The 27,526-nt window shown below is 37.4% G+C and overlaps 1 protein-coding gene across 2 annotated transcripts in view; it reads left to right on the plus strand.

Annotated features, from left to right (window-relative positions):
- The window catches only part of DISP1 (dispatched RND transporter family member 1), a 92,228-nt gene extending 64,947 nt beyond the window's left edge, over positions 1-27,281 (plus strand). For both annotated transcript variants that reach the window (XM_040612066.1, XM_040612067.1), the window contains exons 3-8: positions 11,005-11,034; positions 14,367-14,490; positions 15,750-15,877; positions 16,297-16,394; positions 18,467-18,564; positions 23,626-27,281. In XM_040612066.1, coding sequence (XP_040468000.1) covers positions 11,005-11,034; positions 14,367-14,490; positions 15,750-15,877; positions 16,297-16,394; positions 18,467-18,564; positions 23,626-27,270 — 4,123 coding nt within the window. In that variant the 3' untranslated portion in view covers positions 27,271-27,281. The remainder of the gene's footprint in view (positions 1-11,004; positions 11,035-14,366; positions 14,491-15,749; positions 15,878-16,296; positions 16,395-18,466; positions 18,565-23,625) is intronic.
- The last annotated feature ends 245 nt before the right edge of the window (positions 27,282-27,526 follow it).

A 27,526-nucleotide genomic window follows, 5' to 3' on the forward strand; every position in this document is an offset into this window, starting at 1 on the left:
GTATAGTTGTTCTCATGCACTTTTAAATTAATAGGTTGTAGTAAGGTTCAAATGTGAAACAAGAAAACACTAGACAACAAAAAGCAAAATTATAAACTACACATGGCCAAGTGACCTCATCTTCAGCACTCTTAAAGAGGTGGGCTTTGAAAGATTTGGGTATTGCTACTTAAAAGTTTTCAATCTTCTTCATGATGGGAGGGAAAGTGCAGAAAGAGGAACATAGACTTTGGAAAGCTGTTTGTAAGTTACTATAACTCTGTCTCTCTAGCTCCTTCCAGAATCACTTGTCTTTCCTCTCTGATGATTTCAATGTTGTCTTCATCTCCTAGTAAGTAATAATTGATGTACATGCTTTTAATTATAGTCAGTGGTGCCTGAACAGTAAAACAAAACAAAAAACCCCAAACACAATGCAAGAGGGAAATACAGAGGGCACCTGAGCAATTTGGCATTAATTTTGCTACACTGAGATTTCTGCCCACGATATCTGCTGAATAAAAAAAAAAAAATTATCTTAAAGCTTTGACCGTCAATGCAAAATAGAAATGAGATGGTGCCACTAACAGATTAGTACAAGTAAGGGAAGGTACAGGTAGAAATCCTGATCATACTTCAGATAGCCTGGCTCATCTATTAGGAAATAAGTTTGGGTTTTTTAATATCATAAATAGATGAATGTACTGGACTAGCAAATCTGCATACATCACTTCTCCCACTTTTACAGTATTTTCTGTGATGTTAATGGGATACCTCCTCACAAAATTCTTGCGTTCCATTTCCAGTTTGTAGGATGTTTAGTTCATTCAGTCAAATGCGTGAACTTTGCTAACTTTTTGCTGAACAGCTTTGACTATATTAAATCTGTTTAATCGTGCAATGCTTTTTTTGAGTCTTAGTTACAATACTGAAAGCCTTTAAATCTTCAGTAAATGTTCCCTTTTTTTGCTTGCTTCTTACTGAGCAAACAACAAATTTAATCTCAGGACATACAGAAGCTGGTGTTGCATTATATATGTACAGTTTTTCATTTGTGTCAGCATATGCTAAAGAGCCTTAGTATAATTGCTTGCTAAATCCCTTTAAATCTTTTAATTGTGTTGAATATACATACAGTTTATATAATTAAAAATATTATTACATTCTAAGTGACTAAATGCACAGACATTGGAACAGCAGCTCAACAGCAAAATGCATGTTCAAAGTGAAATACTTTGCTTTTAAAACTTAGAAATGAGAAATTCAGAACAAAATTGGTTAATAATAGTATTTTCACTTGCTGCAAGAGGTCGGATACATATAAAGATAAAACCTAGCATTTGTCCCTGTACTCAGTCTGATAATCTGGAGAAATTGTAATCTATCTTCAAAAAAGCTCTCTGGTCAAAGGAGGTTTTCTGAGAGCAAAAATGAACCCCCTGGTGACTTACATTCACAAATTCTTACATCTGCACAGGAAGGAAGACTGAAGCATGTACCAGTTGAAGTGTGATATGTGACAGCCTGAAGTCTCCCTACTCCAGAGTCAAACTTGCATATGCTTACTGTCAATCATTAATGGCTAATAAAAACATGGATTTCAGTCTTTGTGGAGAAATACCTTGATAAAAATAGGTGCTCTTATACATCTCTTTCATTTTCTTTGGTAGCATGGGATGGAGTTTTTCTTGTATGTATGTTGTGATTTCTTGGGTCATGTTAATTTCCTGTCTGTCAGAGAAATACAAGATGTGACCATGACCTTGCATTGCTCCATTCAACTGGGAAGTGTAATAAAACCAGCTTTGAAATAAAATATTTCTAAGGAAGGAACTTTTTGCCAGTAAAAATGCTGAAAACTACTCTAGTCATCATTTAAATCCCAGAACATATCTATTAATTTCACTGTAATTACCAAGAAAAGAAAAAAGACTAATGGTTTTAGACTTGTGAAGGATCTTGAAATAATATTAGTCTGCTCCAAATTAGCTGTTGGCTTGTTTTCAAATAATGATTCATGGTGGTATTTTACTAAGCCTTTTTTATTGTCTTGAATAGTTCAGAACTTTTGTTTAACTTGCCAAACAGTGCTCTATGTGGTCCTGCCCTTAGTGCTTCAGAAGTTAAAGAAATATACATATATTTATATATAGCTTCAATTAAACTTTTTGAAGAAGCGTGTACTTTAAATTATGTGTAAAATTAGCCATTTAAAGCTGGGACAATCCAGTTTAAGTTTGATGGCAGTTTTCTTATTGACAGTTTGAGAACTGTGTTTAAAAGTGGCTACGCTCATTAGGGAAAGAAGAATACAAGAAAAATATTTGTAGGGTGTATATTACTTGGCTCCTTCATATGCTGTCAGATTTTCCTACAGAGAAGATGATTTAATTCCTGTTCAAGGGAACCAAGTAGACACTATTAAGGAAAAGAGCCAGCTTTCCTAGTAGTTGATAATATTTAGTCAGTTGTTGAAGATGAAAGAGGGAAGGCATATTAGGAACCAGTATTGCAAAAATGAGTTTCGAAGGAACCTTAAACTGAAGACTTAAGTAAATCCTAGGCTTCTGCGTGTATGCTATCCACATGGAGCAATGAGGAAAAGAGGAGGAAAAACCCTCAACAAACCTCAAACCTTGGAGATGTTTATAGGAGCATTTCAGTTGCAAGTCATCTGTATGTTATACATTTATTGAAGTTTTAATTTGGGCATATAACAAATTGTACTGGGATAGAAGAGACTTCCAGTTGGAAAGGACCTACAAGGATCGTCTAGTCCAACTGCCTGACCAACTCAGGGCTTGACCGAGTTAAGGCATGTTATGGGCATTTTCCAAATGCCTGTTAAACACTGACAGGCTTAGGGGCATTGACCACCTCTCTAGGAAGTCTGTTCCAGTGTTTGACCACCCTCTCAGTAAAGAAATGTTTCCTAATGTCTGCTCTAAACCTCTCCTGGTGCAGCTTTGAACCATTCCCATGTGTCCTATGGCTGGATCCCCAGGAGAAGAGAGCAGCACCTCCCTCTCCACTTCCCTTCCTCAGGAAGCTGTAGAGCGTAATGAGGTCACCCCTCAGCCTCCTTTCCTCCAAACTAGACAAGCCCAAAGTCCCTAGCTGCTTTTCATAGGACGTTCCTTCCAGCTCTGGTGCTAAACTTCTCCAAGTAACTTCCAACTGAAAATACAGATGTATAGGATGTCAATATGATTCCATTGACCTTTTCCTGTCTCTGCTGAATTAATGGAAACATAGTTTCCTCTTGTATGGTGGCATGAGCCAGAAGTTTGTGACTGGGAGATGTCAAAGTTACTCGTTACTTTTTCAAAGTAGGTTATTAAATTTTATATTGATTTCAAAGCAGAAAGGAAGTGAGCAAAACCTTGGTTTTAAGTATATACGGTTTGCCACTAGTGTTCAAGCAGTCTTGTTTTACCCAGCGTGTATGCCGTAGGTCAGTAAAGCATACACTTTTTATGCTGAATTTAGGTAAGAGAGAGCAGGAATCACTTGGTGATTTTCGTATTAAAAACTTCCTTACAATTGCATTCCTTGCAGAAAGGCAATGTTATTTGCTCATACTGGCTGTGAACAGAACAGATCTCAGTTGGAACTGAAGAAGTAGGTGAGACTACAAGAAGAGCAGACAAGAACCTTTATAAAGCTCGATATCTCAACAATAAAAATGTGAATTGATGTCTATAATACAGTTGCCAAATAGCATATTGATTTTTGGTGTCTCTACTACAACACTTTCATTTTGCTTAATTTTATGCAAAAGAATAACAGTTGCAGAAATAGTTCGGAAGTATAAGGTTAAGCAAAACTGCAGCATTGAGATTTCACGCTTTTTAATGGGATGAAATAGCAGTTAGTTGGAGATCATCTCACCCTGATGATCTAGAGATTAAAAAAAAATCCTTTTGGATTGTTCCTTGACACTTTATGTGGGAAAGAACATGAAAATTCTTTGCATTTTTGTTGGTTTCAATAAAACCTTAAAAAAAAAAAAGCAACTTAGCAGAAAACTGAATTCTCTGTCATCTTTACAACATCCTTCTGTTGTGGGTTGTCGTATTCTTCCTTTATAGATGTAAACAAGCTAAGTGCAGACAAATACAATAAACTACATGCTTAAAAAACATCTAAGGGAGAACTTATTATTGGAGTCAAGGAAAACTGCATCATAGCAAAAAATTAAATTTGGAGGCTTGTAAAAAGTTGTTTGGCAACTTAATCTGTTGGATTTGTTTTCTGAGTGGTTCTAGTGATTGTTAAAATGATAAAGCACATAGGTGTTATGTCTGATACAGCAGCAAAAGCTAGCTTGATATTTAAGAGCAATTCAAATTGTTCTCACGGGTCAGTGACATTCTGCAAACATGAGGATTTTCTTCCTCTGCAGGGATTTAGTTTGTATTGTATGTTCTAATGCAAGATGTACAATATGATGCATATCTCATTCTGTCCTGCAGGGATTTAGCTTATCCTTGAGTGACATATATATCCTTGAGTAATAATGACAAAAAGCTATGTTTTATCACTTCTTGTAACCAGATCTACCAACAAAGGGAATACTTTCCCTCTGGCAGAGTAAAGCATGGAGGTTAAACACCTTATGATCCTTGGACAGGAGAATCTTTATATTGATTTGTTTGGGTTTTTTTTCCCCAGTAAGTTCAGCTTTTTATTGTAACTTAACATTTTTCCTTCAAGTGATTTTTTTTTTTTATATGAAAAGAAAGAGGGAAGAATTCGTTTTTCTGCTTTTGGCTTTTTAATAATTTTTTTATCAGTATGTTTAGACGTCTGTGGTATACAGAGTGCTTCAAATAGAAGATATAATCTGTGACCTAAAGAGTACACTTTCAAAAATATGCTATGTATTTTTATGAACGTGATGTTATTTGTATCAAGAGAAATAATACATCCCTCATAAGAATGCATGAGGAAAGTAGAATTAAGGTTATGGAAGACTGTTCATGTTTGTCCATACTGCCAGAAAGTGAAGGTGTTACAGATCTACTGCAGTGTCTACAATTTTCATTTACTCTGGACCCTGTTTTGCTAGAGCAGTTGTCACGATTGCTTCTGCATTACCTGCAACACTATTGGTGATTGCTTTAAATCTCTGTGACAGCTGCTTTATGATAAGTAATTGTAAGCTATACATTTATTTTTCGAATATTGTGCAGCTCAGTGCCAAAATTAAGGTCACCAGCCACCTGACCAGTTAGTTTTCTCTGAATGGTTGTTTGGAACATTGAGGTTTTTCCTAATCTGTCAAGTTTCTGTCAGGAACCATTTCCATGCTACACTTGTGTCTGGGTTTGAGCCCTGAAATTATGGTTGGCTGTCACTGTTCCATGCTCACTGATGTTTGGATATGATCTCAGCTATATTTGCTAAGAGATCACATTTATCAAGTCAGTACTTCCTCATCCAAGACCAGTTCCTGCAGTGAAGTAGGGAAAGTGGTTGCAAAGACTGGTCCATACCTTTTTGAGATGCTTCTAGTCCCGTCAGCTGGTGGTTCATAGTAAACTGTTTGGTGGCAGGCAAGGCTGAGTGCTTCTCACTAAATGCTTCCTCAGTTAGTGCTGGCTCCAGCTGGGAGGTGGTACCTTGCAACCAAGGCTGGAAGCTAGCTCAGCTGAAGCAAAGTGTCAGTCAGCTGGGTATTGCTGCTGAGAGTGCACCTTCTGCTCCCCTGGAATGTAACAGAGGAGAAGCACCTGTACTGGCAATTCCAGATTTATCCGTGATGCTGTTGGTTGTTTCCTTACGCCTTAGAAAAGGATGTAACAATCCCAGGCAGTGCCTCTTAGTGCCCCATGTCAGGGTGGTAGCACCACAGGTGTTAATTTTAGCTCAAATTCTAACTGGTTTGTTGTTCCTCTAAGGAGGTAAGCGGAAAAGCCCTTCTACATCCAAGCTCCAGTCTCTACATCTGCATGCTCTGGAATAGAAAATAATTCCATCTAAGTGGCATGAAATAAATCAGAAATCAAATGTTTAGCCAGGGAAATACCCAGAATTATAATAAGAATGTAAAATATTTTAATAAGGTATTGTTTGGATAAGTTAGTACAAACATATGTTTTGAAATGTATTGATGCTTTTAAACTGATGTTAAAAAAATAATAATTACTATCAATGAAGGCAGGAATCCTGTTCAAAATCATATTAGTATTCTTTCAACCTTTTAGCTGATTGATAGCTGCTAATACTTTTCTAAAAGGCTGGTTGCTGTACAACAGTTAGAAAACTCTCTTCAAAACACAGCCTGTTTTCCTAATTTTCTATTTCATGGCTATCTTCTACAGGGTTTCTTGCACCTGCTCAGGAAGCAGCTAGCATTGATTCCTTGTGGTGCGAGGCAAAGGGGGTTACTTAAATTGATACCTTTCTCACGACTGAGGTTTGTGAAGAAAGAGTGCAAAAGAATGTTTTGGAATATCTAGATAGTTTTATTGTCCTCTGACACATTCAGGTTTTTATTCCCCTGAAACGCATTGGACTTATGAAACAAATATACTGCAAAAGCAGTAAACCATCCATAGTATTAAGTGTTAACTTGGCTTGGAATGGTCCCAAGCTGAGTAACATGTTTGTGAAGCGTTGTTTTGTCCAGGTGATTGTAATGTGCAGGTGACATGAAGTTCATAGGACTGGATTTAGTAATACTTATGATTCCCAAAAGCTTTCCATTGTGACTCTTGAAATTAGGACCAAACTGCCCTCCCTGTTACACCCATGCCAATCTATTTAACTTCCATGAGAAAACTCATTCAGTGCTGTAACTGAAAGGAAGTTTTGGTTTCGCTGGGAACCTGAAGCAGGATGGGGCTGAGTGGCACGCCATGCCACCCTTCAGGAAGCTAGAGCACGAGTCATTGTCATTCTCGGACTGAAAAATACATAAAGCAATAACATTTTTGTGTACGTGTGAACTGCCCCCATTCAAGTTGGTATGTGTGCCAAGGCACGAACGTTTTCTGTTACCTCACTGTTCAAAATACTGGTTGAAATGCTGAGGTTGTGTTTATTTAGGCTGGAGAGGTGAATATTAGAGCTGTAGTCATCCAGTCCAAGCTGGTGCCGTGATCCATCCTGCTGATACTCTTGTTACTTCCTACAGTAAACTTTCAGATATTGTACCAACACTTTCTAAAAACACCACTCCTCCTTTACACCATGTTGCACAGATGGATGCTGGTCAATCAAATATATTTCGTTTGAGAAACATCTGGGGTTTTTAACCAATTTGTATATCTTTATGTCGTTCCTAATTGTATGATGCTGAACCTAATTCACCATTAGGAAAGGACAAGATGAAGTAAATCATCTGTTGAATAGGTGCTGAGGATTGCAGTAAGTGGTGGTAGAATAGAGCCCGTCCTTTTCTTCCCCTTTCCCTTCTCCCCCTTGGTGCATAGTATGTGTTAGATTTTAATCAGTGACTGTAATTTATGTAATAACTTGGTTGTGCTAGTCTCGTCACAAACAACTGCAATTGTCACTGTCTGCTATCAAACCTGTGAGAACTAAGTACGGAGGTAATTTAATACACAGATCAGCTTGGCTTTTGTCCCAGCAAAATAATGGAATTCACCATTTCTTTCTCATGAAAACTGATGAGGATTTTTTTTTTGTCTAGACTTATTTTAGAGGTTAGTGGTGTCACTTAAATGAAAATGTAATACTTCAAAAATTAGATACAGCAGCATTAATTAAGTGGGAAAGATCTGGTTTTGCCATGCATTTCTGTATTTTAGGGCATAACTAAAGAATTTTTTAGGCATAAATTTCAGGGATAACTTTTCCTATTGACCAATATAATAGAGTCATCACAACAGCTGCAAGGGATTGGTTACACTGCTGGAATTCACCCGGGTGTACACAGGTTTTTTTAATGCATGCTTTTCGAAACAAAACAGTTTGACGGCAGGTGTGACCTTTAACCCTCCCTAACTTTGAAGAGCTTAATCATCATCATTTGTTCAGCACTGAATATATTTTGCAGGTGGAGGAAACAGAGGGAAATGTAGTTTGGTTTTGCTTGGAAAGGGGGAGAATAAGGGATGGTTGTGCTGATATTTTTACCCCTTTTGTGTAAACCAGATTAGGCAAAGTTAATTTTTTGAAGGTCTATCTAAAATTTTAACGTTCCATTGAGAAAATATGTGTTGCCCTATAGTTACATGATCGAAAGAGTAAAGCTTGAAGAGAGATTTAAAACATACCCATCTACTAAGATTTTGCATGCAGAAGGGGTTGGGAGAGCTGTGGAAAGAGTAAGTGTGTGCAAGAAGATCCATTGAGAAGTTGCCTGCATCATCCCCAAAGCGTTACTGATTACACGTTGGGCCTTCCCAGAAAATGTTTGTCTTGCCAGCTTTTTGAGAACTTCAGATGAGGTTCTGTACCTCGCTGTCTGAGCAAACCATCGTATCTGGGGGGAGTGCACAGTGATGTGGACATGGTGCCCCGGGTGAACCAGCTAATCCTTCACAGAGTCATGGCGATCATGGGAACAGTCGTACAGCGTGATGGATGATGATGTGGATAGCAGTGCTGGCAGCCCATGCAGAGGAAGAGTTGCCTCTATGGGGATTAATTCTCAATTAAAGCACCTGTTTTTGTTTTTGTTTCTCCAACCATGTAGATTAACTTTTTTTAAAAAAGTGTGTACTAAAATTGACAAAGTCTGGAAGGCAAGTTTGTCTGCCAATATAAACTGGAATCCTCATATAAACCTTTGTACAAGTCAGCGTAATTACAAAGCTTATACTAATTGTCCTTGCGTATGCGAAATAGTTGTATGATGTTGTTGCTCATGGTAGGGTCTGTTATGACACAGATGAAAACAGGACTCGCTGTCTAATCAAGAGAAGTTGGTTCAGTGGTTGAGGCTGCAGATAGGATGGTGAGCAGTCCCCCGAGCCTGCCACAACTTCTTTTCAGCCTCAGGCAACTTACTGTTGCAAAGTAATTTCAGTTTATTTGGGTTTCTGTACACTTTAGCTACTGATGAGTCTGTTGTTGTGGTGGTACCAGAATTTTTTTGGCATCAGTTGTGAAATTGGGTATGTTCAGTTCCTCTGAAAGTCAGATTTATGTATCTTGGACTGCAGTCTGAAGGTTGGTGACGTTTCATAAATTTCATCTTAATTTTTGTGGCTGGATTTAACAGAAGATCCTTGTCTGTACATTTCCTTAATCTTTTGACTTACTGCAGCTGCAGATCAGTTATTTTGCTTTACTACTCCTTTTCCTCCAGCTTCCTCGTGGCTGCAAGGAGCAATTTTTACTATGTACTACCTACAGGCATGCCCCAGTTAGCAACTCTACTGCTTTATTGGGTTGGGGCATTTCCAGACAGCAGTGAATTACAGCTGATAGAAATTTGCTTTTATACAATTCTGATTACTTACAACAGTTAAATTAAAATGGTTTTGTGTTTCTTGAGGATATAGATATAATAGCTTTATATTTCTTGATGGAATGTTCCATCATAGTTATAATTGTGATATATTGCTTGAGACACACCGTGAATGAAGATGAAGAGTAAAAGAGGGCTCAGCATCAGTGTTTAGCTTTGCTAGTTTTATTTGTTTTTTCATCCTCCCTGTCAAGGAAAAGGATAATAGGAATGGTCACCATTATATTACTCTGTGCTGTCAGTTATGTTTTCATCACCCTTTTGCTGTCATGTTAGCTAGCAGTGCTTTGAGTATGGCCTGTTGCTGTGTTAAGAGCTGATTTGCATTGGGTTGTACTTTTTGTTCAGTGTAACAAAGCATTCTGTTTCAGAGGCTCAATTTTACATGGATTATTTCCCCTTTACAGTTGCTCTGAGTTAGAAATGGATACAGTCTAAGAGTACTCACACCCAGTGTGGGCATGGTTGCAGCTACCTTGATATGATTATGCCAGAACATTTTGGTTCCCCTGGACAAGAATTTCATCTTAGTATGTTGATTCTTATGTTTAAAGGACAGCAGATCTCATTCTCAGCACTGAATTAAACTTCAAACTTTTGTGAAACTCTGCAAGGAGTCTGAAGTTTAAACTGTTTCTCCAGCAGTGCAAGAGCATGCACATCTCCTTCAGAGACCTCAGTGTGGAAATATTGAGTGATCTATTGTATGCAAGCAGCTGTTTCTTAACTCATTGTTTTCTTTGCCTTTTTAAAGAGGTAATGTTAAGTATGTCCTTGGTGGTAAAAGTAAAGTAAGTCCATAACCTAACTGAAGGTGTAGTATGGTTACATCTTTTGAGTGATTCTATGTCGCATTCATAGACAGGAAAGTCTTGAAAGGACTTGCAGATTCTTCATGGGATTTTTTAAAAAAGTGGAATTTATGTGAAATTTACTGAACCAGTAAACAAAATGCAGTGCTCACTGAAAAGCAGCAGATAAGAATAATTTGCATGTGGGTTTGCTATCTCCTCATCAAAGTAATATTGTTTATATTAGATATTTTAATAAATAACAAAAACTTGCATAGAAAAGTTATTCTATATAGGAACCACCTGTCATTCTATTTCTGGTGTTATGGCAAGATAAAATTTATGGCCAAAGTTAGGTTTTTTTGTAACGGAATTACGAATGGTGGTTAAGAAGGTTTGTGAATTGCAATGTCAGAACACGATGTTTTGGTTGTCTGTTCTCATCACATGCAAACTTTGTAATGATTTTCAGTGGTACTGATTTTTTTATCATGTTAGTTTTATTTGGTCTCTTGTTGAAAACTGGAAAAGCTTCTGGAATAATAATCCCAAAAATCAGCTGCATAAAATTCCACTTTTGAAAACCCAGCTGTCTTTGTAGCTGTAATTATTCTCTGAATTACTTGTTTGCAAAGACTCAATTGAATATGATTGTATGCCTTTTAAGATTATTCATATTCTAAAATATATAATTTTTGCTTATCCATGTATGGGAAGAATTAAACAAATTTGCACATGCATGTATATTTCATATATTTTCAATTACTCTCTTTTTTTCCCTCCTTCCAGGCCAGCCAGACCATTCAAGTTACCAAAAAGGTAAGGTCTAATACTGTCACACGTGAGGTTTGCAGAATCATAAATGCAATCAGTTGGTGGCAAAGCTGTGCCTCCCCATATAATGCAAGAGTACGGAATACTCAAGAAAAATAGTAGACAAGCAAATTAAAGCAGATTTTAAAAGAAAAAATATATTTCTTTATGCAGTGGGTTGTGAATTTCTGTAACTGCCACAGGAGACTGTGGAGGCATCAGCAAGTTCAAACGTTTAGAAGACTGGGTCTACAATGGCTTCCTAAATAAATACTGAAAGACAGAGCCAGGGACAACTCTTTAGCATACATAATGACACGTCTATGAACCCTGGAGGAGCAGGAAGGAGGTAGACCACAGAAGGTGGCCAAACTCACATACTCTGTTTATGGAGAGGCAACTAGTTTCTCCATAAATACTGGTCCAGAATTTTAAAATCTTATGCGGATTTCCATGTTCCTTGTTTTCACATATTTTATGGCATTTTTTTATTACAACCCCATGCTGTTTTCATTGTGTGTATGTACACTGTCTGCACAAGCATAAAATCTCTGCAACTTGGTACCTACCTTCTTGATTAAGGGTTATTGTGAGAAGTAGCTTGGTTTATATCATCAACAATGATACAACAACCTGACAGAAAAGTTCAGAAAATGTCATCATAATGATCTTTTCTTCTTCCTAAAACCAGAAACCTTATACAATCGGGAACACTAAATTTAGACTGTATATGCTCTGAAAAATGGCAGGGTCATAGAAAACAACAGAGTAACTGTTACTGCATCAGTAATAGCAACAAGAAACCATCTCAAATCATTAACAACGTAATCCACCTTTAGGATTTGCTTTCAGTAAGGAAGAGGCCTGTTTGCGAAGTGGCTGTTGTTACATAAACCTGTGTGTTAATACGAATTCAGTCACACAAGTACCTATTGCTCGTAGTGACCTCTTCATGGAAACTCTGTTGTATGTTTCAGTCTCTTTATGTGAGACCGGATAGCAGTTCAACCTGGGTATGTCCGCATATAGGTGCTGAATTGTAAAGTTTAACACTATCCACCCGTTTATGCTGTAGATTAAAATGGAAATGAAAAGTAAACACTAGCTTTTTTACCTTCTCCTTTTGAAGAAAGCATCTGAGGTCTTGGGGCAACTTGCTTGAAACTAGTCCTTTAGTGCAGCACCAAATGATGCTCAGACAAATAAAATAAAAATGTAGCACGGTTAGTCCTTTTTGGTGTTCCAGCCCAGGTCAGTTTTGCTTATCTGGATTTCAGTATGTGAATCAAGAAGCAGGACAGATTTGCAGATGTAAACAAACACTTATTCTTTTCTCTATGTGGCTTATTAACATGATAAACACTTCACCTGGGACATAGTTCTTTTACAGCTGGTGACTGAAGCATTTAACCAATTTAAGAGCTGCTCAGCTGAGAATGGAAGTGTAGAGACAACATGTCAAAGTGGTCAATCTGGCACTATTGATGAATAAGAAAATAAATTTTTCAGGTCTAATTTTTATGGCTTCAGAGCAAATGTCTGTAATAGCTAGTCAATCTAGCTTGGTGTTTATGAAATCATTTAGTCCTAAAAATAGGAAAATTCTATTAGGTCATTTACTTCCCTTCTACTTTGTACAATTGCTCATTTGGCAAGCTGCCCCTTTGTGAGTCACTTTAATAAAACCTTACACTTCAGATTGCTTTTTTTCTTGTGTGAGAATGTAAGAATTATTCCCCATTTACCTAGAGGGAAGTTGGGATATACCCGGTGCTTTGGATTTCCTTGCTCCTTAAAGCTGTACGTAGACCCCCTAGACATACCTATTTCCACATGCTATGGAAAGTCAGCAGTAAGCTTGCTCACTGCTGTTTATTTTACAGCTAGAAAATGGGAAGGCTGTTGCTGGAGTGTGGACCTGAGTATCATTACCTCCCTTCTTAGCAATGGGACAGAAAATTTCTGTAGAGCAGATAATTGAATTGTGATTAGGTGACGTGTTGCTCTGAAACTCAAGAAGAACCGTAATCTTTAAGACGGTAGAAATAAGTAAAGATGCACTCTGCTATAAATGTTCATGTTATGTTGCACATAAGTTGAGGAGGAAAATAAGAGTTTGGATCTTCTTGATCAGTATTTGGTCTGTACAGAGACTATTGGTATGGAATGATTTATAGCCTATAATTATTTTTCTCATGCTGCTTAAACTTCATGGGACTTTCTGTACTCTTATTTGCTCTCAAGATTAGACAGTGTTGCCCTTGAAACATAAACTCTGTGTATTCAAATCTTTACTGTAAGAAAAATTAGTAAGAAATTAAGGTGTCCGGGTTTCATTTTATTTTCTGATAATTTTCTGACAATTTAACAAAAATAAAAATATTTTATAAAAAGGATGAAAATTAGATCTGCATGTAAAAGTTTTTGCACCTTTAAAATCCAGAATGAACTAGAAGTTAAAATCCAAGGATGTGTGTTATACTGAAACTAATCAGCATTAATTGTTTAGCCTTTGTGTATTATGTCATAACTCCCTTGCACCTTTGAATTTACAGCAGATTTTATGGATCATTAGTATATAGGGTTTGAGTATTTTTTTAATGACCATTTTAAATATAGAGGAAATGTTTTCTTTGGGCTTCTACTTCAAAATTGATTTTTCCTCTGTTTGGTATTTTTCTCAAAAAAGCTTAAGCTTTTGAAGAAGAGCTGTGATGTTTTCTATCATTACATTTTTTAACAAAGCATCTATTTTCTTGTGGTCCCCAACCATGGATAATATCCATTCCAAAAGTTAAGTATAAAGTTAAGGAAAGAGTATTTATATTTTAAAAATTGTGTTTAGTCTTAAACAACAGTTTTCACTTCACATACACTTTTCCCCCCACATTTTTAATGTAGATTATTGCTATGACAGTTTTAAATACTGAACATGTGCTAAACAACAGAAATATCTATTTCACTAGCCCGTAGTTATTCACCATTGTAGCAGTGCAAAGGAAATCTAAGATAAAGCCTGCATTTTTGTCAGAATTGTGAGGGGAAAAAGAATAGTCTTATACCCAAAAGCTTTTAATATTAGAATAGCAAGTTTCAGTAGGGAGATTTGATAGAAAGTGGGTTGGTTGGGGTTTTTTTGATTAATTTAAAAAAAGTGACGTAGAAATAAACCGTTTCCAAATGGTTTCTATCCATTTATGATAACTAGCTTAATTTCCTGTAAGTATAACACAGAAAACAGGTCAGTGTTTCAACGTGGTTCTTTAGAGAAGTATGGATTGGTTTTGTCTATAACTCTTATTTCTGTAACATCTTTTTCTTTGCTCCTCTCCGTGTAGCTACGCTGCGCTGATAGCTGACTGGCCTGTGGTGGTCCTGGGCATGTGTACTGTGTTAATAGTGGTGTGTGCACTGGTTGGAATATTAGTTCCAGATCTTCCAGACTTCTCTGATCCGTTGCTGGTAGGTAAATATTAATCAATTGTACTGTCAAATAAGTATGTTTGATTTGCTGTCTTTTCAGTGGTATCAATAAACAGCAGATGCAATTACAGCAATTGGTACGTTCCTTTTAAATTGAGATCTGCCCAGAGGAAAAACGTGACTCTTAATATGCCTGAAAAGTTTCCCTGTACTGTGAATTTGGTTTTTTCCAATTTCCAGAGAGATTCAATTGGTAGTAAGTTTGCAGAAGCAAGTTCTGTCTAATGAATCCACAAAAGAAATTAATTGCTAAGGAGCCTTTTAATTCCGCTAATTAAAAAAAAAAAAAGTATTAAAACTTGACATTGGAGCAGCTAACCGTGATACAAAGTTGCAGTTGCCATCGGAGAGTGTTATCCACTGGTTTAAATTCCAACTGCATTTTGCTATTGAAAGGTCATATGTCCTTCAACAGAACTGCTGTAGATTGAATAATGTAAATTCATCCCAGTTTTAGATGTACAACACAGTACAACTCAGACCATACGTTCTAAATCAGGTTTCAAAGAGTAAGGGCCAGCATCTATTAAAGGAAAGAGGATTCTAAGTGCCTTCTGGGGATGAAATTATATCCATATTGAAAGTCTGAAAGTAATTTTTATCAGATTCTGTTAAATACTACACTGATTTCTTACTTCTCATGAACTGTCTTACCCATGAGTAGCTGTCAGGACTTCTGTTGAAAATACTATATTTAATTATTATCCTCAAATGAAAATATACTGTCCCTGTAAGTTATTATTATTTATATTATATTAGTGCTTATCTGTACATATCCATATGTAATGGATATTTCTTGAATATAACCACGTTATTAAAATTGTTTGGAAGTCACTTTCAAAATTAATTTGCCTTATTCTTGGACAGACAGAGAAGATATTCTTCAGTGGTTTTTGAATCACAGTTAATCAGTAGAGAGTGATAATTGAGATACAGAAGAGGACTTTGTAAAATGTCCTTGCTCTGAAAACTGTGTTGAATGTTTCATAGACTTAAGTCGTCATCAATTCTCTGGGAGAGAAGTAGTATATGCAAGAATTCTTAATCCCTTATCACTTGACACACTTGGTCATTATTTTGTCTGACCTGTCATAAGGCGTTTTATCTTTAAAAGTTGATGCCTGGAGTAACTATGCTTCATAATGAAAACTATCCATCACTTTGATCATGTCTCCACTTTCCTGTTTGAGCTAAAGAATGAAAAGTATTAACTGAATTTTGTGGTGCTCTTCTCTTAGGGTTTTGAACCAAGAGGGACAGCTATAGGACAGAGACTTGTCACATGGAACAACATGGTCAAAAACACAGGGTACAAAGCAACACTTGCGAACTATCCTTTCAAATATGCAGATGAGCAAGCTAAAAGGTAAGAATTTGTATTAAAAAGGCATTTTATTTGGGGCGGGGTGGAGAGGTGTATGTACGTAGTACTTGCTCCGCTACCCTCTGAAGTTCATATATTTACTGCCGCTGATTTCAATAAATACAGAATTCTGAAGGCCTCTCACATGGAACTAGATATTTCCCATTGCAAGCTCTTTAAAAAAGTATATAATTTTAGTTTTCTCTTTGAATTATGGATATTTTCAGTACTGGGCTCTATGTTATTTACTTTGAAGTCTCAAATTTAAACAAAAAGTTCAGTGAATGTTTCAGATTTTCTATACCAAAGTCACATTGGTAAAAACACAGTTTCTCATGTAAGAGCTATTAAGATGTGTGACTTGTTCGGATGCTTCTACTAATAATCTCATTGCTAAGGTAAAAGTATTTATTCTGTTTTAGTCATCAGGATGACAGATGGTCAGATGATCACTATGAAAGAGAGAAGAGGCAAGCAGACTGGAACTTCCACAAGGATACCTTTTTCTGCGATATTCCGAGTAAGTGGAGAAATGATGTAAGGAAGGATGTAATCTTCTGCCAGTTGCATGATTTTGGAGCTCTTCTGTATGTTGTGTGCCTTATTAGGAAAATACTTTTTTGCTTAGTGGATTTATAAGCACCTTCTTTCTGTATGCAGAAGTCTGAAGAAATTGGGCTGAAATGTTGCTGTTCTATTGGTTCTTCCTAGGAAGCAACTGTGTTTATTTAAAATGTTTCCTTTAAAGATATTTATAAGTTATTGGTAACACTGATCATTGTAAAAGCAGTGTTTTGTGTATGACTATAGAGGTAGCGCCTAATTCACACTAGGGAAGAAGTTGTGTTTTATCTGTGCCATTAACTTAATTCTATAAAACCTAAATCAAAATACTTTTCCTCCATATGTCCTAAAAGAATTCCACAGGTCATATCTTGTACAGGATTTAGGGGTTTGTTTAGGAAAAAACAACTACCCCACAAAAAAACCCCACCCCAAACCTACACACACACACGAACCCCAAACAAAACACCCCCCTCAAAGAGAGAAAAATAAAAATAAAAAACCCCACCTGAAAGTGCTGAAGGCTTATGAAGCTGGTAAAGTTAAACTAGAGGACAAAAAATTACAAAGAAATCTTTATTGACTTTTTACAAGGCATACTGCAAAGCTCTGATAAGTCCTGTTCTGGCAGAGAGTATGTATTAGCAGATGTAGATCTTGCCTTTATTCATAGAATGACCTGCGCTCTTTTGCAGCTACTTCAATATGTGAGAACTGATAACAGAGCAGACAAACATAATTGTGAAATTAATTGTTTATATTACTTGAGCTAAGAGAACGATGACCAGTAAAAACCAGAGTGAAAAACAAACTTTTTTTCTTTTCTATTATAGTGTGGTCTTATGTCTAAGCGAGAATATGTGAGCAAGGTTGTAATTTCTGCTCCTGTGAGCAGAACCAAATTAGACTGAACATACCTTGTGTAAAGAAGAGGAAATGTACTTGAAACTCTACTGAGCATTAACTGCAACTTGAAGCAGAGTTAACTGCTCTTATCCTCCCCCCTGTTTCTGCACAGTCTCACTCTTCCTTTCCGCTACTGTTTCTGCATAGTCTCAGTTGTGGCAGTCATGAAGGAATTGCACTTCTATGGGAAAGTTTGCCAGTCCATTATGTAAAGAAAACAGTTGATTTCCTCTTGACCCATTTTTGTCATTCCTGGTATCTTTCTTTGTCTGCTCCAGGATATGCAGATTTCAGTTTCCTTGATCCTAAAGCACTGTCAGAGATCATAAAGCACTACCCTGAGTCTTTTCATTACAGTCTTGTGAAAGGCAAAAATTGTGCACATTCACAGCAGTGGGAAAAAAATTCAGCCTTTTGGTTTTTGGAGTATTGTAATTAAAATTATAATATTTCTTAACCCAAAGTAACATGCTATGTTATGCAGCACCGTGTATTTGTGGGTTTATGTTTCCCTCGTTGGCTATGTGTAAAGATCTCACTGCCACTAAGTAATTATTTCATTTCCTAAAAGCTGTCTTTAATAAATGTGATTTAATTTGTTATTTAAGATGTATGTGTCTAAACTGTAGAATTCTTAGAAATGGCCTCAAGGATATCACAACAATTTCCACTGCAGTCGTTTGCTTCTAAAGCAAAAACATTCTTGTAGAAACAGCTTTATAATTATTATTTATATTCCCAAATGACTTACTAAATCAGGCTTTGATTACTATTATCTGTGTACTGCCATTATGCTGTGCCAAGAATTTCATACTTTGCTGATTAGATCTTTTGATTTTTGTTTGTCATATTTCAGAAGATAGTTTGCTTGAATGGAAGTCTGTAGAGCTTCTAAGTGGTATATAGTATTGAAGATGCCATATTTACTATAAGCACTTTAAGGAAACTGAAACTTTCATGTGGACTGAGTCTTAGAGATGAATAGCTCATCTTGAAAACGAGGTGGATTCCCACGACCTGACAAAGATTTCATCTGTGTCATTTGAATGGTGGGATTTTGCCTCAGTCTTTGATACCAGACACACCCAAACAATCTATAAAACCCCCCTCCTGTAATTTCAGGTGATCGCTATTCACGAGTGGTGTTTACATCAACAGAAGGAGAGAATTTATGGAATTTGAATGCAATTAAGTCAATGTGCAATGTAGATAACTTGAGGGTAAGTAAATATGGCATTTAATTTGTTTAACTTGCAGATAGGAAATGTATTTGAAACTTTGTTTTGCTGCCCGTTGCTGTCCAGTAGCATATTAGAGGACTTCTCTTTGTTCCTGTCATTTTCAAATGGTCAGTCAGCATGCAGATGAAGTTGGAAAACAACTTGTGGTTTGTAAATAAGATTATATTGTGGAATTTATTTGGTTTTGCTACTAATACAACCTAGAACGGGGTAGAGCAGGGTTGCTTCAGAAGTTTGTTTTTTTTTTTTTGCAGAAGGGACTATCCTAACTTCTGCTGGGAGTTCCCTCTTAGAATATTGTTCCATGGATTTTTGTTTTTGTTTCCCAGCAAATAATTAATTTTTCATGCTTTTTCACCTTCAGGTGAACTAATTGCATCCTCATAGCATAGGCCATTTTCTCTGACACCCAGTGGGTCACTCAGATTTATTTATTTTTTAAGGTCAACAGAGAATAGCTTGGCAGATGGACGTCAAAGGAACATAGATACAGTAGCTAGAAATATAGCCTAATTAATTAGATGTGGATAGTGATACCTTCAGAGTAAAATTAATTTGATCTTTAAAACTGAGTAAATGAAAGGACTCATTTTGGCATTGTCTGTCTGGCCCTGTTGTAATTTTTCCAGGCTTTCCTTGTACTCAGTACTTTGTGTAGTCAAAATAACTATTGTAATAGCCAGCTTCAGAGGCTACCATAGCTGCTTTTAAATGTGTTGGAAAAGAATTTAGCACTCCAATTGAAATCAGTGTCTGGTTTCAACTGATGGAAGTTAACTGGCAAAGGCTAAAATACACTAAGCGTTCATTTTTACATTTGTAAAATAGAAGCTTATCGCTTGCTGCAGTGAACTCCTTTGAACTGTTGACTAACCGTAACTGGCTTTGTACTAGTAACTTTTATGGAATTGAAGCGATACGTCTTTCTTCTGTTAATAATGATTTGTTTATTTCCAATTTTTTCTCCTCCAAATCAAAAATAATCTTAAACAATTAACTTCATATTATACCGCATTTATTTCATGAGGAATATTTTCATCGTTAGGTTTGTTTATCATTGCCTTATAGACAACTGTGTAAATTTTGTGAATTCCCAAATAGTTTTCCCTAACAGCTGGCATTTGCTTGCTTAAAACATTGAGCTGTAGTGAAACATTGTATAATCCATCTCTCTGGGCAGTTTGCTGACATTTTGTCCTGGTTGGCCCCTGTTGGTGTAAGAGGGTTTTGTCCTCATGTGCTCATGAAATATTATTATTTCCCCATCAGAGATTATTGCGCTGCCAGGATGGCTCATGTGATTACCCTTTATTTCTTTCAATCGGAATGAGCCTGGTGAGCAAAGTACTTAATCGAAGTATTTAAACTAACCAAGCTCAGTTTTGAACGAACTGAGCTAGGGAGTAATCATATTGCCAGTTCAATCAGGATATACAGTGGCGAATAACCTTTTACAAGGGTAAAAATTGAGAGTTAGGGAGGGCGTGCTAATCTTTGGATTTAACTGTAAAAGTTTAGTCACATAGACAGCTGGTGCAGGTAGATCCCAGGTAGTACAGATCATTGCAAAGCAATGCAGTCTGTAATAAAAAAAATATATACTCTGTATAACACAATAAAGGCAGTTAGTTACCTCTGAAGAATAATCTTTGTCATGCTTGCATTACCCCTGAGGACTTTTTTTCCTCCCTATATGCACACATAGATAATAATGTATTATTTCAAAGACTGCTTTACTTCCTGAGACAAGGACAAAACTACTTCAAAAAACAAGCACCTCGCATCTTGTATCCATAAAAATAGCTCTTCCTTTGAAATAAGAACACTTCAGAAAATTAAATGTTGGCTATTACAGCTACGCCCACAGTTGTGTAGATATTTACAGAGAATAACGTTGCAGACAATGTTTCTATGCATCTTTTTTGTAATGTAGGTATTTACTTAAGAATATAGTATTTGAACATCTCAGCTGAGCAGAACGACAGTCCAACATGATAGCAGCATTGATTTTTTTAATCTAGGTAGTAGACAAAACAAACTGATATGGTTAGGTTTTGCAATTATTGCTGGTCTATGTATGTAAATTTATGATAAAAATTAGAAAATGCTGAAGCTTTTTAAATGTAAACAAACCCCGCTTGTTACTTGCAAATAACACGTTTGAATGATTTTAGCGCTTAGCAATTTCTAAGCACTTCTAACACTTTTTAGAATTCATGAGGTGCTGCATATGCCCCACTTCTGAATGCTAAGTTCTGCCAGCAGCCAGTCCCTAGAGAGGATGCTGACTTGCGCTGCAGCTATCGGAAGAAACTGATGACTTCAGAGATGTAGTGGTCTTACCGACTGTCTTCTGTAGTTGTTTTTGTTGTTGAATTCTTGCTTGTTTAGGGCCACAGCTCAGTTGAAATACACAGCAAAGCTTTCTGTATTCAAAGACAGGAAAATCAGACACTTTTTTTTTTTTTGGAAATGCAAACCTTAGAATTTATGTATTCTACAGATAAGCAGGATTTCAGAACCAACTAGTATTTGCTTTAGTATGAACTAACAATATATCCTGTATGTGTTAATTGTATTCCCATCTGCTTGTAACTACTTTATATGTTTTACTGACACTTAGGGGCTCCATCCTACAGCTGCTTAGCATATGGTAGTCCTGTAATCTTCATGAAAACTTTATATAAAAAAAAACTATAGGAGGTGTTCTAATTTCTGACTACTTGGATAAGAGCAGCCTTTTTTTTTTCACCTGTAAATTGCAGAATGTTTTCCCTATTAACTATAAACAGTTATTTTATAAACTTCAAAGACTGTAAATGATCTCCTCAGACTGCGTATTTGTGATTCTGTGTCGCTGCCTAGATCCATTTGGGCAGGTCTGCCCACAGATACAGCATATGCACAGGTTGCACAGCTTAGTTTCCTTACTTGTTCCAAAATAAATTAAAATCTTGCCAGTGGCAGACCAAGTCTGGCAACAGCAAAATGGCCTTTTCAGTTCCTTTGGATCACCAACAAAGCCCAATGCTACAATATATTAACATTTTACGTAGTATTTTAATGAGCTATCTGGAGCTAAATTTTGTATTTTAATTTCTAATTTCCAGCTTGGCAGCTGGAAATGTTACTTTATCTTTGGCAACAGTTACTTAACCAGTGAATGTTTATGGCCTGCAGCAAGTGTTGAAGAACAGATTATAAACCTTATTGTCCCATCTTGAACTTGAATACATAGAGAAGACAATACAATCCTTTCCTCCCAATTTGCCTATTATGTCCTCATAGGATTAACCTGGACATGTGCCATGAAAAATACAGATATGCTATTCCAGTGCTTCCTTTTATTTAGTAGGTTGTTCAGTTTTTCCTGAGTTTGCATGTGTGAATGTTTTTATCTGGAAACAATCAAATGTGAATTATCCTGGTTTTTTGGAATGCTGGTTTGTTATTGTTCAGAAACTGGTTGACAAAATTAAGCCCATATTAAAGGTTTTATAACTGCCATGAGAATCCCCAAGTGCAGGTTTTTTGTCTGCATTATAAAGGATTGCTAATAATAAACTGATGCAATTTTGCTAAAAAAAAAAAACAAAAAAACAAAAAAAACAAACCAACCCAAACAACCAAAACCAATAACACAACCCAAACCCAAAGTGGTATATTTCAGATCACCTGAATTTAAAACATACATTGATAATGGTTTCAGGGCCAAATCCTGTAAACTCTTAAGCACATGACTTTATTAATGTGGCTTTGGTAATATGTGCTCATTCTATGTGACTTGATTAAGACTGAAATTTTACATATATCTAACTATTTGAAGGATTAACTCTAAATTGTCATGTATAGCAAGCTATAAGTTCCAGCTTTTAAGATTTCTATTCCTTGTGACCTACTGAGTTTTCCCAACATGAGAAAATTTCCCTGATATCTAACCTTGTTACCTAAGAGTTTCAGTTCTATTTTATAATTACTTTCAGTTTTGTCTAGAAGTGCCTTATGGTGATTTAGCCAAGTCACGCTCTTATTGTCTTCAACTAAATCTGGAATATTCTTGAAGTAAAAGAAGGTTGTCCATATAAGGGGTTAACACAAAGCAAAGGAGAGTCCTTAACCAAAATGTTAAAATTGCTATAATTTTTTAAAGCTCTGGTGGGAGTTCCTAGGCTTTGGGCAGTCACTTGAGCTTGAGGACCAGCGGTCCTCCCTCCTAACCCAGCTCTGTGCCCTTGTCTGCACTTGCCACTGGTGCTTGCTTATCCCTGTGACTCCTCTGGCCTTGCTGCTGCTGCATCTTACTCCACTTTACTGCTGAGTCAGCTCTTGGGTCTTCGTCCCACAGTGGCTACAGCATTCAGAAGCGTGACCTTTGTCTCTGTGCAGCAGGACTTATTTTGGGGTGCCTCACGCCACAGTAGAATCATCCAGGGCTTGTGCCCTGAAGATCCTGCATGACTTAGGGACACGCAGTGCCTGGGCAGCAGGCTGACTTGACTGGAGGAAATGTCTGTCAGCTGTACGAGAGCTAAAAAAGACTCATAAAGTGAGCATTGCAGAAGAGAGGTCAGATGATGGAAGTCATCGTAAAGCTGTCACATCCTTTCTTTCTGGATGATAAGTCCCTGCCTCTCTTAGGAACTTCAGTGTATGATTCCAAGCCAAATGAAACTTCATTGATGTATGGCTGATTATTTATTTTCAGGACTAGCATGAGATAATAGAAGAGAGTTAACAGTTCTCAATCTGGGAAAAAAGCCACCCCAGACCATCTTCAAACAATAGAATTACAATATTCTTAATGCTTCTGCCAAGTCTATGCCTCTGTGACAAGTCAGTATACTGAGTTACTGCTGGTTTGGTCTGCTGCATGTAAGAGGATACTGATCAAAAACAATGTGTGTGGAAATAAGAATTTCAAATGTTAACACAAAAGGACCGTAAGCTGAACTTTGGAGCTTTTTTTTGCGGGTGAATGTTTCTAATAAATGCAGACTATTGCTTTAAACTGGATTTTTTACCCTGCCTGTCTTTATACAGATCAGATCCCATTCCCAGTTTGGCGATCTCTGCCAGAGAGCCACTGCTGCTTCGTGCTGTCCCAGCTGGACACTGGGCAACTATATTGCTATTCTAAACAACAGGTCATCGTGTCAAAAAATTGTAGAACGGGATGTCTCTCACACCCTAAAGCTGCTTCGCACATGTGCCAAATACTACTACAATGGAACCCTGGGGCCAGACTGCTGGGATATGAATGCCAAAAGGAAGGACCAACTCAAGTGTACAAATGTGCCTCGTAAATGTACCAAGTACAACGCTGTTTACCAGATCCTTCACTATCTAGTGGACAAGGATTTTCTAAGCCCAAAGACAGCTGACTATGTCTTACCAGCTTTAAAATACAGCATGCTTTTCTCTCCAACTGAGAAAGGGGAAAGCATGATGAGTATTTACCTTGATAACTTTGAGAACTGGAACGCTTCTGATGGTGTAACAACCGTCACAGGGATTGAGTTTGGAATAAAGCATAGATTGTTTCAAGATTACCTGTTGATGGATACTGTGTATCCTGCCATAGCCATTGTAATTGTTTTACTAGTCATGTGTGTATACACGAAGTCCATGTTTATCACGCTGATGACTATGTTTGCAATAATTAGTTCCTTGATTATTTCTTACTTTCTCTATCGAGTAGTATTTAATTTTGAGTTCTTTCCATTCATGAATCTCACGGCATTGATTATTCTTGTTGGGATTGGAGCAGATGATGCTTTTGTCTTATGTGACGTTTGGAACTACACAAAATTTGATAAACCTCATGCTGGAACCTCTGAGACAGTAAGCATTACATTGCAGCATGCTGCTCTTTCCATGTTTGTCACGAGTTTTACTACCGCTGCTGCCTTCTATGCTAATTATGTCAGCAATATCACAGCAATCAGGTGTTTTGGTGTTTATGCCGGCACTGCCATTTTGGTGAATTATGTTTTGATGGTTACATGGCTACCTGCTGTAGTTGTATTACATGAACGATATCTTCTTAATATTTTCAGTTGCTTTAAGAAACCTCAGCAGAGGGTATACAACAACAAAAACTGCTGGACAGTGTTGTGCCAAATGTTCCACAAGGTTATTTTTGCAGTCTCAGAAACATCCAGGATATTTTTTGAAAAAGTTTTGCCATGCATTGTTATCAAATTCCGATACATTTGGCTTTTCTGGTTCCTTGCCTTAACCATTGGTGGAGCATATATTGTGTGTGTAAATCCAAAGATGAAATTGCCATCGTTGGAGCTCTCAGAGTTTCAGGTATTTAGGTCTTCTCACCCATTTGAACGATATGATGCAGAATATAAAAAACTTTTTATGTTTGAACGTGTCCACCATGGAGAAGAGCTCCACATGCCAATTACGGTAATCTGGGGTGTCACACCTGAGGATAATGGTGACCCTTTAAACCCTAAAAGTAAAGGAAAGCTGCAGCTAGATAGTAGTTTTAATATCGCTAGCCCAGCTTCACAGGTTTGGATTTTACGTTTCTGTCAGAAGTTAAGAAATCAAACATTTTACTATCAGACTGAAGAACAAGACTTCACAAGCTGCTTCATTGAAACATTTAAGCAGTGGATGGAAAATCAAGACTGCGATGAGCCATCCCTTTACCCCTGCTGCAGCCACTGGAGCTTTCCATACAAACAAGAAGTTTTTGAATTATGTATCAAGAGAGCTATAATGGAGCTAGAAAGAAGCACAGGGTACCATTTAGACAGTAAAACCCCAGGGCCTCGCTTTGACCTAAATGACACCATCAGGGCAGTGGTGTTGGAGTTCCAAAGCACTTACCTCTTCACACTGGCTTATGAGAAAATGCATCAGTTTTACAAAGAGGTGGACTTGTGGATTTCAAGTGAGCTTAGTTCTGCCCCTGAAGGTCTCAGCAATGGTTGGTTTGTGAGTAACCTCGAATTTTATGATCTTCAGGACAGCCTTTCTGATGGTACTCTGATTGCCATGGGTCTTTCAGTTGCTGTTGCATTTAGTGTAATGCTTCTTACGACTTGGAATATAATTATAAGCCTTTATGCAATAGTTTCAATAGCTGGAACTATTTTTGTTACAGTAGGTTCTTTGGTTCTTCTTGGATGGGAGCTAAATGTGTTAGAATCTGTCACTATTTCGGTGGCTGTTGGCTTATCTGTAGACTTTGCTGTTCATTATGGAGTGGCTTATCGCTTAGCCCCTGACCCTGATCGAGAGGGAAAGGTCATTTTTTCTTTAAGTCGTATGGGTTCTGCTATTGCAATGGCTGCATTGACTACATTTGTAGCTGGAGCAATGATGATGCCCTCTACAGTGCTGGCGTACACGCAGCTTGGCACTTTTATGATGCTTATCATGTGCATTAGTTGGGCTTTTGCAACATTCTTCTTCCAGTGCATGTGCCGATGCCTTGGACCCCAGGGCACTTGTGGCCAGATCCCGCTACCAAAAAAATTGCGGTGTAATGCCTTCTCTCAGACCTTTTCAGGAGCCCAAGGAGGCAGAGGTCAAAATAAATCCCATCCTGTTAGCAAATATCAGCTGGACTCTAGAAGTCAAAAACCAGAAGTGGAGCATGAGCACTATGAGCTTGAGCCTCTGGCATCACAAACCGGTCTCTGTAACCCTGCAGAGAAGGTGACGTACGAAGAAACTCATATCTGCTCAGAGCTCTTCAGCAGCCGGCTCCAAAACACATGTATGCCTATGCATTCAGCCTATAACAGCGAAGTGAGTAAAAGCATCAAAAATGTGGCTAGTTCAGCTATGCTACAGACATCTATTGACCAACACACCATATGCCCGATTTTCTCTCAAAACAGGCAGTGTAGCTGTCCCGATGCATATAAGCAAGTGGCAGTGAAGTGGAGTCCACACGCATGTCAACAGTTAAGTGACACCTTCTGTTACCAGTGTTCTCCTTCACCGGGAACAGTACAGATCCAAAGCTCTGTAGCTCCTATAAATGCTTTACAGCAAGCTGCCGAAGGTTATGTGCACCCAGTCCAGCATGTCCTCCACTGCAGTTGCCTTCAAGGAAGGCTCAAAAGAACCATGACGCAGAACTCTCTGCCTAAAAATTTTTTCCTCCAGTCTGTGCAACAGTTTCAGGCACATCAAAGAATAAATAGGACAGATTCACATGCTCATCAAAACCCAGAGGAAAACGTAAGAACTGTTCCAAAGGCGATGAGCTCCTCACAGTTTCTTTGCCGAAATGCAGGACCTCTAATAGTGCGTTGCTCTGAATGTGAGAACAGTCTATCAAATAACCAAAAGGGATTCTGTCAGCAGGCAGACAAGGGTGATGAAAAGGGTGGTACAGAAGCGAATGGGGTTGAAAGTAAGAAAGCCTCTCTGTCAAAGCAGAAAAAGAAAGCTGAGAGCAAGATAGATCAGCGTTCTTTGCAGAATGACCGGGTTTTAAAGGCTGACCAAAATGATAAAAAACATCTGCTGAATAGGTCAGTGAGAGAGGCTCGCTATGAGGGTTGCCGTGAAAATTCACACTGTTGTAGCAAGGCTATTGCAGTGAAGTGCAATTCTGTTGACTGTCAAATGCCAAACATCGAAGCCAATGTGCCTCCTATGCTAATGCGCCCAGAACTTTCCAATGAAAGTTTGTTAATAAAAACACTATAATAAATCTTTAATTTGGCAATCCTGTGTCTTTCTTTTTCAAGTAAGTTTAAAACACTGAAAAGCCCTGAATAAATATGGGTTATAATTTGCATTTTGGAATGAAAAATGTATTTTATAGAACAGTAACATTTATACCTTTCATAAAGCCATTACATGTAGTAAAACCTGATGTTGTCCAGAATGTTTTTTTGCCATAACTCATGAGCTGGATTATGCTTAACTTGGTTTTTGTCCCAGGGCATTAGAGTTTGAATTC

Source organism: Falco naumanni, chromosome 12, assembly GCF_017639655.2.
Source record: "Falco naumanni isolate bFalNau1 chromosome 12, bFalNau1.pat, whole genome shotgun sequence".
Taxonomy (NCBI): Eukaryota; Metazoa; Chordata; class Aves; order Falconiformes; family Falconidae; genus Falco; species Falco naumanni.